The 13432-nt window shown below is 35.4% G+C and overlaps 2 protein-coding genes across 3 annotated transcripts in view; both read left to right on the forward strand.

The window, feature by feature from the left end:
- The window catches only part of LOC109071181 (solute carrier family 35 member E4-like), a 224911-nt gene that overhangs the window by 6614 nt on the left and 204865 nt on the right, over positions 1-13432 (forward strand). The window lies entirely within an intron of this gene.
- On the forward strand, positions 6106-11987 carry LOC109069683 (smoothelin-like). The gene is made up of 8 exons (XM_042732330.1): positions 6106-6357; positions 7968-8096; positions 8201-8276; positions 9683-9817; positions 9922-9985; positions 10066-10189; positions 10648-10799; positions 11402-11987. Exons 2-8 carry the CDS (start codon positions 7980-7982, stop codon positions 11550-11552), a joined length of 819 nt encoding a protein of 272 aa, XP_042588264.1. The 5' UTR covers positions 6106-6357; positions 7968-7979; the 3' UTR covers positions 11553-11987.

The raw sequence follows: 13432 nt of genomic DNA on the forward strand, positions 1-13432 counted from the left end.
AAGCGCACAAGAAACTCACCTCACAAGTGATTTTAAAGCCCGAAGTATGCTCTGTATACGTGGCCATTACAAAATTTTTGTCCTGGTCGTGTCTGCTTTGTTTTTTTCCGAGATGTGATAAATAGTTTTGCTCGTGTTTAAACTAGAATATAGTGTATTGCTTTCCCTTCACACAAGCACTCGTCAGCATGGCCATCTATTGTTGTTGCTGTGTGTTTGTTGTTGTCTGTTTTTCTATTTTAAGGTTGCCACCTTGTGGAAAAACTAATTAGTGCAAAAAAAATTTCAAGATGCACATGTGAGTTGAGCGTACAGAGCATGCGCAATTAGAAAAATCTATCTGCACACATACAAACCAAAGTATACTTTGGGCATAGAGTTTGGCATTAGCATGTTGCAAAGCTAACACTGTGATACTGTAATAAGCAAAATACAAAGCACACCAATACTGGATAAAATAGTCTACTTTTAATTCAATTGAACTGTTTTATTGATACTTTTCAGTTTTGAATGAATTAATATTGACATTCAATGTTTGCAATCTAGGATGCCAAATAAATGCAGTCTTACATAGACAGTTCACTAGGTTTTGGAACAGAAGACTGAGCATCATCCAGTGTTAGCTTGTTTAATATGGAGTTTGATTAGATACCTGGATGGCGGTAGTGATGATGGTGATATTGGAGGTGTAGTTTTCCCCAGTACCTCCTCACTGTGCCAATATATTTAATTTCAGTCATCCTTTCAGTGGAGAAGCACCATCTACCAGGGCTCTGAGACTGACTGACTGGCTAAGCACATGCCTTTTTTTTTTAGCAGATGCTGACTGCAACAGTTTGTTTGATTTTATTATCTCAGTTTTTGCCAACACACACTTATAAGTGCGTGTGAACTCCTGCATGAGCCTCGGGAACATCGCCAGTATCCTGCCATATTCATTCTGTGACTGTGTGTCTATCTAATGCACTGTGAAATACAACTGCTCCGTTTGCTCTGGTCCTCTTTAGCTGTTACTGGACTTGTTGCCACTTTCTGAATACTAGAGATAGACACACAAAAAGAAACATAGGAATAATGTTTTTTTAGATACTGTAACTCAGCCGTCTTGATTTGGTGATATGGGACGGTGCTTTTAGGGCAGCTTTCTGTAGGATGCCATGTTTAAACAAATATCCTTTGTTTGTTACAGCACTATCAATTTTCATCTTGGTTATGTTTACATAATGGAGACGAGCAAGATTACTGGCTCCTTACTTGGGTTCACGTTTATTCAGCTTGGTGCACTATTCAGAAACTTTCTTTCCAAGATTGATTGTTTTTAAGTAAAATTTGATCGGGCATGTTCCTGGCGAGCTTGACTGACATGCACCCTTAGTAACAGCTGAGAACATTTTTTAAATATATAATGTTATGAAAAGGCAGGCAGGTTTAAACTGGTGCCTCTTATGTAATTCCCAGTGCAGGTAATTATGAATAGCTTTCTCTAAGGAGTCTCAAAACATCTTTAGCACACTATAATCTCTAAGGAGAAATCAAAATGATATTTTCTCTCTCATTGTCCTCTTTTAATCCTCCACTAAAGGCTTCCTTGCTCGTCTCCTCTAATAAGATTAATGTGGGTGCTCATCTTTTTTCATTGGTTTCTTTATGGATTTGTTTTATTGATGCCTGCTGGACAGTATTATTTCCCCTCCACTTTGATTTGTGTGTTTTGATGCTGTTACAAAAAAAAAAAAAAAAAAAAAAACTAACAGAGGTTATAGATCTAGGTACAGAGCAAGATCATTCCCTCGAAGAGTTTGGTTGCCATCTGCTGGATAGAAAGTGGATTTGCATTTATTATTATGACTTCGTGTATAACTGAATTGAAGTGCATAAGATAGAAATAGAAGGCAGTTTGCCTTTTTTCCCAGCATGATGGGGAATTCATAGCTGGGGTTTAGTATGACATAACAACACACTCACACCATTTTTGGGTTCTTAGATTTGGCTAACTGGAAATGAATGAGGATGTGAATGTATCTCCAGTGGGTGTTGACGTTTAGGCAGTCTTATGGAGCCATGATAAAAGCCTACACTGACTCAAGTGTGCCTGCCTGAGGGCTGATTTCATTAGGAAACACCAGCCTTTCAAGCTTTATTTATTAAGGTCTCAACTGTCCATTCATGCTTCGGTGTTAGCACTCATTACTTCACTTCTAGTGAGCAGCATCATAGAAAAAGCATCACACAAGATCAATATTATTTATTGTAATCCATTGTTAAGGGTGGTATATTTGAAATTTACTCAAGGGGGCCCTAACACTTCTATTAATCGGCTGTGCAGGTAATGGTTAATGGCCTATGGTCATGATTTCAAAATGGCCCATTAAACAGCCTAGCTGTCCGGTTACTGTTGATCAACAAAATCCAGTTATTTCAGCAGGGACTGGTTGGGAAATTCTTCATGCATATTCACCTCCCTGACCAACAGAAAGTTGATTTGTTTAAAGGTGACATGAGTGTAAACTCTGCTTCGTACATCGCTTTTTCTCTGAAGTTTTTCTAAAGTGACTGCACCTTATCACTAAACGCGACACTGCATATTCATACTGTATAATGTTTGTCCAGTATCTCTGTACCACAAGCACAGCAGTTAACTGCAATTAGTATAAAATGATTATCAACAGAATGAAAGCAATGTTTCTGACTTTTTACTCTTCGCCATCAAACATGAGGGGAGGGTTGTCAGATAAATACCTCAGATGTTATTGCTTATTCCTGTGATGGCATTTGTTGACATTTTACTGGGTCACTAATGTACTGGATAATGTTTTGAATGCTAAGATCTCTGAACATAGAGTGACAGTCGTGGTACTGATGGTTTTGATGGGTCTTTTATTGGTTGCAGCGCAAAATTGCACTGACGATTTGCATAACTGTATGGCTCCTGTGTATATATGGTTTTTGATGTCAGCAAAATATCAGATGTAAATGCTTATTTTATTATATTTATGTATTTTACAATCATGAAAAGTTGTTAATATACTGTTACAAAAAACAGTCTCATGCCTTCTGCTGTCACACGTCAATATAGTAGCAGCATGCTATTTTAGTATTAGCTAGCAGTGTGCTAAAATTTGTTAGAAATATGTTAGAAACATGTTAGCAACAGCGAAAACATGTTAGGAATGTGTTAAAATATCCTAACAACATGCTAAAACATGTTATATGGATGTGTTAAAACATGATAGATACATTTAGCTACGTAAATTATATTATAATATTGTAGTGTTGTATTGTGTTATGAATGTGTTGAAATGTTAGAAATATGTTAAAACATGATAAAAATGTAGAAATATGGTAGAAAATGTGTTAAAACATGCTAGTAGCATGTAAACCTTAGAAATATGCTAAACCATGCTAGATACATGCTAGCAAAATAATACTAGTAACATGTTAAAACATGTTAGCAATGTGTTGAAATATTGGAAATATGTTAAAACATGCTAAAAATGTAAAAACGTGGGAAGCAATGTGTTTAAAACATGCCAGCAGCATGTTAAAACATTGGAAATATGCAAAAAACATGTTATGAATGTGTTAAAACCTGCTAGAAACACATGTTAAAACATGTTAGCAATGTGTTTAAAATATGCTAGCATGATAGTGTTCTAGTATAGCCTGAAATTTTTTCCTGTTTAAAAATAAATAAATAAAAAATACTGTTCGAAACTTAAAATGGAAGTGAAAGGGGCCATTTAAAATGCTATTTACATAGCTTAGCAAACAATATGCATGTTAACAAAATTTCACTTACCAATCTTTTTTGTGTGAAGCTATATAAAAATGTACAATTTTGTTGGTGTCACAACCACACAAAAGGCGGACAAAGTGCACAACTCAATTACTTGAGTGAAAGTACAGATACTGCTGGTCAAATATTACTCCATTGCAAGTGAAAGTTGTAAAGACAGATTTTTACTTAAGTAAAAGTACACAAGTACTTTACTCCATTACAAGTGATTAAAAAAAAAAAGCTAATTTCTTTTTTTTATTTCTTTTTCTTTGTTTTATTACTGTTGTATGTAATACTGGCAATACCTTATGCCTCTGAAGCAGCTTACAATACAGCGCAGCTACTGAATACACTTGCTAGCTTGTAGTATCTTTGGACTGGAGAGCTTTTAGAAAGTTAAAAACCTATAGAAATTAAACAAAGTTGACGATACAAAAATAAAAAATGTATTTAACACTCCTACCCACCGCCACAAAACCAGTATGGTAGTGATCTCAGATCACAGCTCTGGCAGTGTCTACACACATCTATGTGTAGCCATTCATCCACATTTGAACTGAGTGGATAGTGAAACTGTAAGAAAAAAAAAACCCAAAATCAAACCTGCTTTAAACCCCGGCAACACAACTGTAGCTGTATAACTTTACAAAAGCAAAACTGCTTTAACCAAAAAAGCAAAACAGCAAGATTTATTTTAACAGCAAAACAAAAATTTCAAAAATGCTCTCTAATTGCTCTGGCGGGACTTTGATGTCATACACAGACCGGCCTTTACAGTGCTGCTTCAAGTCAAAAAGTTTTGTTCAGAGACGCACAACAGTTGTTCTGTGGCTTTAAATATATTTTCATTTATACAATTTAGCAAAAATCAGACAAAATCAGACAATATTATGTCTAATAAATACTGTATCACAATATTAACTTCTTATTATTGAATTGTTGTCAGTAAATATCACATTTGCAACTGGTCAGTGTTCAAAAAGACTGGGAAATCACATCACCTAACCCTACAAGAGTGATTACTTATAAGCTGTCAAAAAAAAGTCACATGTTAGAGAAGAAAGAAATCACCCACTGACTTTCAAAGCTGCTACATATTAACTTCGAGGACTTTAATAGAAATGTAGTTGAGTGAAAAGTATGATATTTGGCTTTCAAATGTAGTGAAGTTAAAGGGATTCTCCAACCCAAAATGAAAATTTTGTCATTATTCACTTACCCCTTATGTCGTTCCAAACCCGTAAAAGCTCTGTTCGTCTTCGGAATACAATTTAGGATGTTTTAATCTATAAAGTCATGAGTTTCCAGAAAAAATAATAAATAATACAATAGTTATGCAATAAAGTGAAGTACAGATATTCAAGTAAATGTACTTCGTCACTTGATCTGGAAAGCATCTGCTGTGTACAAACATCTGACAGACGTCTGTAAGATCTCAGTTTAAATACATTCAAAACCATAAACATCTTAAAGACATCTAATAGACGTCTATTTGACATCTGATAGGAAACGTCCTATAAACCTATTGCAGACGAGCAAATACTCTAAAAATATGTCTTGCAGATGTAAATGAAGACATCAAAAGATGACCCTGTGATGTACGTGTGCTATCAGGGACTGTCGACTAAGCTTAACTTGTACTGAACTTTATATTTTCATTGAGATGACAGCAGCCAGTTTTGCACAGTTTAGCAAAATTAGCATTTCCTCCATGTTGAAAGTTATGAAACATTACATTGTAAGTGCCTTTGCATGACTCTGTCACTATAACAGCACCACTATTGTATAATTAGCCTAATATACCACATTAGTCACAATGACTCGTTGAACATCCAGTCTAAGCCAAGGTTTCCTTCTCCTTCACTGTTTCCATGTGTCATGCTAGCTGGTCTCTGCCAGCTTATGACCACAATCAGCCACCACGAGGTGGAGCCAAACACTCCTTTTTCATTACAACGCCTCCATTATACTCTAATTGTGTGAATGTGAAAATGTACATGTGCCAATGACATTTCTACTGCGATGAGCATGTTTATGTCTGCATAAGAAAAAAGGATGTGCCTGATCGGTGTAAACATGGAGGTGCTGCTAGGCAACATCATTCTTATGCCTTAATAAGGCAGTGTTCTCCATCTGTCCACTCATTCACTGTTTAGTTCTGCATAGCGCCAGGCCACCTGCTTATACAATCACTGTCAACACACAGCATGCTGGAGGAGCACTGTTTATCTCAACGTTTTCTTTCCTCTGGTTTTCAAACATATAAATACTCCGAGGCCACTTTTGAAAGTGACAGTGTTATCGTCTGAGTAAAAACTGACGGTAAGGAAAGATCAGGACAAGCAGTGCCAAATACGTCACTAATACTAAATGTCCCATTCTGCTCTTTCCACTTTTTTCCCCTCGTCCCTTCAGAAGAGGGTGATGAGGGTCGGGGTGGGAGGGCTCTTACAGAGACTCTGAAAAACTCAGTCACTCCAGCATCTGAGTTGAGTTGAGTTGAGTGTATGTGATCACACAGCTCACCTTTCTACATCAGACCGCAAGACCTTTCCTCTCGGACAGCTGCAGTGAGATCGGTGAGCTTCATCTCTCTGTTTCTTATTTTACAAGAACTTTTTTGTTGTTTTTCTAATGAATTTCCATCCATCTTTCAGTGTAGTGATTGTGTGATTACCTAACAGCTATTAGACCAGTGTACAGTAAGTGCAAATTGTTTTTGAGCGGTTATATAAATTCCGCAGACATTATTATGTGTTATTAGGGTAAAACTGTATAATGGCATCCAGAGACAACATTATCTATTCTGCTAGCTTCAGCCCACACATACTAACATACAACAGGATGAAAGTGTATCTGTATCTCAAAATGCTGACAGAGCTTTTCTCAGAACCTAATTCAATTTTCTGAGCCACTTTTGCATTGACTTTTGGTCTACACAGATATCAGAGTAGTTTAAGGCATTAGCTATGAACATGATCCACTAATGTTTGACAACTATGGAGAAATAGGATATGTTCTGGGATATGGTGATGGGGGGAGATGGGAGAAATAATTATTTTTCAATGCTGTTGTGAGAGAACACAGAGTTTCTTGGGGGAATTTCATTCCCAAAGCGCAATCATCTATTCCCTCGTTTAGTGGCCAAATTGGGTAGTTGTTCCCTCGTTTTAATCAAGTTACGCTGTCACCACAATTTAACTAAAATGAGGGAGCTGATTAAAAAATCATGGGAACAAATTAGTACAATGGAGCCATTATTTGCCTACGTCAAGGGAACTAATTAATAAATTGTGGGAATAAATGCTTAAGTTGTGGCCACAATATATTTATTTATTTTCACGCCATGTATAGAGCTCTATACTTTTGTGAGCGAATGCAGCAGTTTTTGGGGGGATGCAATAAATAAGAACAAACATAGTTTCATGAACAAATATATATATATATAGTTTCATCATTTAAACCTACAAAACACTCTTTTTTGATATTTTCTGTCAAATAGATAGTTCACACATAAATAAAAATGATATCTTCATTTACCATTTGTCTGGGATCTTCTTTCCAAAGAAAAAAGAAAGTCATACATGTTTGGAACGATGTGAGAATGATGACAGAATTTTCATCCCTTTAATTGTCTAAATATTTTTGGGGTCCACTGTCCTCACTGCAAAGAACTATGGGAAATATTCTCCAATCATAAAGCATGTTATTCCACAGATATCTTTGCCTTGAAGGTGTGAAACACATCCTAAAGCACTGGCTTATGTCAATGCCAACCAGCATGGTTTCTGTATATGCTGAGATGAATATTTGGACGTTGCCTTTTGGATGTCCTTTTCTGCATGAACGGATGCAAACAGTCATCATTATGTGTGGCCTGAAGCAGCTTGACATTTAATATGTGAAAAAACAACCACACAAATATTTTTTAATGTAATCTGTTTGTTCAGAAGCCGCTCAAACCAATAATTTGGCTGCAGTTAATTAGACTAGCAATTTGTAGCTTCAAACAAGCCTCTTGGGGTTTCAAAATATCTCTGTACTAGTAGCTCTCGCACAAAGCATTCAGATAGAATCTCTTCCTCTCAATTTTCCATAAACGTACTCCCTCATTCCCACGCACACATGGAGATACACACATCTCGTAACCTGGCTCCATCAACACCTCCTGTTCCTCCTTCTGTCCCAGCTGTCACTGAAGATGGAGGGTGAGAAGGGAACATTAGAGGCAGGTACCAAAGAGCAACCTGATATGACGGGTCCCCTGACAGCCGAACAGCTGGCAGCTATAGAGGATGAAGAGATCCTCAATAATATGGTAAGAGGCAACTAATGGCACTACAGGCGCAGTGGGTTTGTAATCATGGTTTGTCTTAACCATATTCAGGAAAGTGTTTCCCTTCTGTTCATTGCATGTACTAGCTAGATAAGGCTGTGGATTTTGAGGAGAGGAAAATGATCCGCGCTGCCATGAGAGAACTGCTGAAGAGAAAGAGGGGTGAGGACTGGGTCAACATCACATATTCAGTATATATGGTTCAGACATGGTCTGTTGGGTCTAATGTGCTTCCTGACATTATTTTAGGTGAATCTCACAAAACTTGTCAGGAATCTGGATTACATTTAAGTCAAAAGACATTAATATATTTAGCAAAAAGAAAAAGAAGAATATTTTTACAACTATTACATTTTATTGTGACATTATTGTAAGTATAATTCATGCTTTTCTGTCTTTAGTATTTATGCTAATTTTATTAAGTGGGGGAAACGCATCTGGACAGGGCAATGCTCAACAGTGTCAATAAGATTTTTTGTAATACATTAATGCCACTTTTGGGTGGAAATGTGATAAAGTTGCATGAAAATAATTTCGTAAAGAACCCCCCCCCCCAGAAATTCTCCTTCCCGTAATAAATCTGGACATTTCATTTTTGAGTTTATCTGTAATTCTCACTATTCTCAGTGTTCAAGTTTCATTATCTCATTATCATATTCATTATTATTAGTATTATCATACTGTTAAAACTTTAATGCAAGGAATTTGAAATTAAGTTAAAGTTAAAGACAGTACAACAAATACTACCATCATTTAAAATACTTTACAAATCTCAATAATATATAATGATATAGGAAATAATAAATTAGGGGATTTTTGCATTACAGTAATAAGAATGAGAGTTTTTGTATCATTTAAAAAAATAATAAGTAGTGTCTTTAATTGGCACAAAAATAATGCAACACTCTCAGAAAAAAAGGAACAAAATCTGTCACTGGGGCGGTACCTTTTCAAAATGCACACCTTTGTACCTAAACAGTCCATATTGTTAATATGTACACAAAAGTGTACCTTTCTGAGAGTGAACAAAGCAAAATATCAAAGTAATAAAATAATGCAATTAAAACAGTTATTACTGTCTTAAGATCATTTTGCATTTATATAATAATAAATATAATTTTCAATTTTTCATGTGAAATATATACATTTTTAAATGTAATTTATTCCTGTGATCAAATCTTAAAATTCAGCATCATTACTCCAGTCTTCAGTGTCACATGATCCTTCAGAAATCATTCCGATATGCTGATTTACTGTTCAAGAAATATTTCTTATTATTATCACAAATGCACTGCTTCATATTTTTGTAATTTAATGAGTCATTGCTGAATAAAAGTATTCGTTTAAAAAAAATTAAAAAAATACTTAACCCTAACATTTGAACAGTAGTGTGTGAAAATAAGCCAGATATGTTCTTGAGAGGTTTCATGAGATTCCACCTTTAAGACTCCTTGCAATCAAACAAACAACCAAAGGAAGTACACTTAGGAAAACAAACTTCTGCTGTTATTTGTTAACTATTATTTCGTTTGTTTTTTTTCTGAGTGAAACCTCTCTGTTTCTGTCAGAGCGGCGTGATAGAGAGCGGGCGGCCCGAATGGAGAACCTGCGTCAGCAGGGTGGTGGAGGAAAGACAGCTGCTGGACTGAATAAGGACCAGAAACCTGCTAATGGTCCGAGTGGTGCTCAGTACAATGCACACAGTGAGTGACCATCACTCATGACGCTCCGAACACTATGTACTTTTACTGCACTTGTATCTGCAAGGCTCTGATAACCTTTTACTTTTTACTTCACCTTGGTACAGGGACAGCTCAGGCAAAATCATTTTCTCCACCAACCTCTACATCCTCTCCGAAAACTGTGGGCAGGTGAGTCATTCCTAGAGGCCTGACAGGATGACAGCGTGGGATGTATCCCATTGACTGATTGTGTTGTTTTCCTCTTGAAGCCTGGCTCAGTCCCATGTGGCCAGGGTTAAAGTGCCGGGCAGCTCGGCGGTCGGGGGCCCAAATACCAAAGATGTCAAACAGATGCTGCTGGACTGGTGCCGGGTCAAGACTGAACCATATGAGGTGGGCCTGAAAGGACAAAATAAGATCAAATCAAACAGTTTCTGTTTTGCTACATGTCTCGGGCTCTGCTAGTCTCCCTGTGTGAATCTAATGGAAAGCTCCAGCCTCCAGGTCACATTTCACAACAAAATCTAAGGAAAATCAAACCTATTTAATTTATTTGAAAATTACATTTACATTCAATTTTTGTAAATACTCAATTTGATTCCCAAAACTGTATTGTTTTTTATTCAAATTTTATTTTTATGTAAATTTTGATTCCCAAAACTGTATTGTTTTTTATTAATGTTTTTTTTTTGTGTGGTGGTGGGTGTCTTTTATCATTTAAATAATGCAAAAAACCTAATGGTACTAAAAATGGGCTTTGTTTTAGCAAAACACTCTTTTTTTATTTATTTATTTTTTATTCTTCACAGCTTTGTTGTGATTCTCCCTCTTATACTTGTTTCTATGTTTAGGGCGTGAACATCCAAAATTTCTCGTCTAGCTGGGCAGACGGTCTGGCGTTTTGTGCCCTGGTGCACAGGTTCTTCCCAGAGGGCTTTGAATACTGCACTCTCGACCCCTATGATCGCAGGGCCAACTTTGAGAAGGCATTCAAGACTGCAGAGTAAGACACTATTTACTGCATCCACCTTTATGTCTCATAAAGAAATGTTCAGGACATACTCCCCCCCTCACCCCCAACCCCCAAAAAGAAAGAAATAGTAAAAAATATATATAAAATTATCAAATAAAATAATATCATAATACGAAAGAAATATTATAATAATTATATACTATATTATAATTTTATATTATAATAGTAATAAATGCAATATATTTAATTGTTCAATATATTATTTAATGTAATTAATTTTATTTATAATAGATTTTCAATTATAACTAAATTATAATGTATTTAAATAAGTGTGTTTAATAAGATAATTAATTTTTAAATTATTTATTTAATTTTATTTATTTTATTTTAAAATTATTAATCTTAATTTTCAAATGAACTTTTAAATTTTTTATCTTTCCGCATAAATAATTTAATGAAGATATCACTATTGTAATGAGAAATGTGTGGTAAGCAGAGGAAATGTGCTTTAGGTATTTTGCAACAAAAATGTACTTGAGTCATGAAAATAATGTCACAATGCAAAAAAAAACACAAACAAAAAAAAAACATAATGGTCCTAAAAATAGGCTTAATTTTCTTTATACGTGTAGGACACTAGCTGACTGTCCTCCCCTGCTTGACGTTGATGACTTGATGCGGATGCGAGAGCCAGACTGGAAGTGTGTGTACACGTATATCCAGGAGTTTTACCGCTGCCTAGCAGAGAAAGGCCTCGTCAAGACTAAAAAGAAGATACCATAGAAACTTTCACATTTCAAGCATTTTCACTGTAAATGACTAAAGAACTACAAAAGGCACACAACATAGCGCACATGTGGCCTGACCTGACGCTTCTACCAAAGATCAGTCTATTATGTACTTGTACTCTGTTTCATACACGCATGCAGCGGATGAGGATTATAACCTGTGTGTTTTGTGCTCGGGTACAGCTGGGGCTCTGAAACCGTGCATTCCACTGAGATTACACATGCATTATCTCAGTCTATGCTTGTGTGGAAGTGTGTGTGCGTACATGCGGATGGCTTTTTATGGTACTGCTACTCCCTGTTTTGAATGCGCTCCAGCACTGAGACACCAGGCTTATAAGGGCATGAGATCTAATGTGGAATTATACTTAACCCAGATTTATCTTTTGTTTAAAAATATAGACGAGGGCACTTTTACTATTATATAAGAGTTCAGAAAGAAAAACAAAGCCTTGAAAATGTCTCTGTCGTCTCCTACAGAATATAAATGTCACCTGCTTTTGCTTGTACAGGGTGAAATATGACAGCTTGAATAGTTTTCGGTTTCTGTCATTTTTGTTCAGGATCTGAAGTCCATCATACTAAGCGTTTGCTTGGTACTACAAAAATGACCCTAGAACTGCACTAAGAGAGATTAGATGGGTTGTAAAATCTAACTCAGGGACAGACGGGCCCTTGAGGCCTGTAAGACGCCTGTAAGTCTTGTTTCAGAAGGCCAATGTTAATGTTTTTTCAAGTGCTTTTAAAATGTTCTCAACACTTTATTTGCTGCATGGCTAATGACTTAAGTGCACTTTAGATGTGTATTTTGAGCACTGATATTGGCACTTCTATTATAGCTAATAATATATTGTTTTTAATGTTATATTTAAAAGTATGTTAGTATTATTATTTAGTGCTTTAAGTCATACAAGTACAATTTCTGTAAATCTGTATCTGCTTTGATTCAATTATGGGTGTTATTTTCCTCCCACAATGCCTCACCAAGTGACCAAGTGTTATTAAATGTGATAATCTTCTCTGTGCATTTTTTCTATTTGCTGAAACACACACACACACACACACACACACACACACACACACACACACACACACACACATAATTCATTACTGGATTTAAGTGACAAAACAAATAATATCACAAAATTCATCAAATCAACTGCTATTACTTCACTGATGGTGGTGCTGTTATTTTCCCAATTAAATGACGTCACTTCCTGAAGGATTATGTAATTGGATTTTGTTAAAGGAATATTACAAAAAATAACAGGATAAAAGTGATATTGAGGACACAGTAACATTAAAATAGGAATTTATTACCAATTAAAACAATATTCTCACAAAAAATATGTTTTGTTCGAAAAATACCTGCAATACTTCTTAATAAACTGTCTGCTTTTCAAGATAAAAATAAGTGCAGCAACTAGCGACATGACTTAAATGGCAATAGCAATTCAAATAAAAGTCATGAATTGACTTTAAATCAAATTTTAAATTCAAATAATAGTACTGTTGTGATAAAGGAAAACTAACTAGCCTAATATGATTTAATAAATTATAAAAAAAATAAAGAAATACCTGCAATATTTCTTAATAAATCCATTTCTTATAATTGACATGATAAAAAATGAAAAAACTATAGCCTTATATAATTCCCATGTTGTATAAATGATATTGAGGTCACGGTAAAATAAAACTATAAACTGACTGCCAATTAATACCATATTTACAGGATAATTACTTAAAATCCATTTCTATGCTCAAATAATAGTGTTGTTAAAAGTAAACTAGCCTACAATGATTTCCATTTTAATAAGTTTATCTAATATATAGGTCTAGATGATGACAGGCCTACAGATATGTAAGTGACCTTCA

Source organism: Cyprinus carpio, chromosome B10, assembly GCF_018340385.1.
Source record: "Cyprinus carpio isolate SPL01 chromosome B10, ASM1834038v1, whole genome shotgun sequence".
NCBI classification, from domain to species: domain Eukaryota; kingdom Metazoa; phylum Chordata; class Actinopteri; order Cypriniformes; family Cyprinidae; genus Cyprinus; species Cyprinus carpio.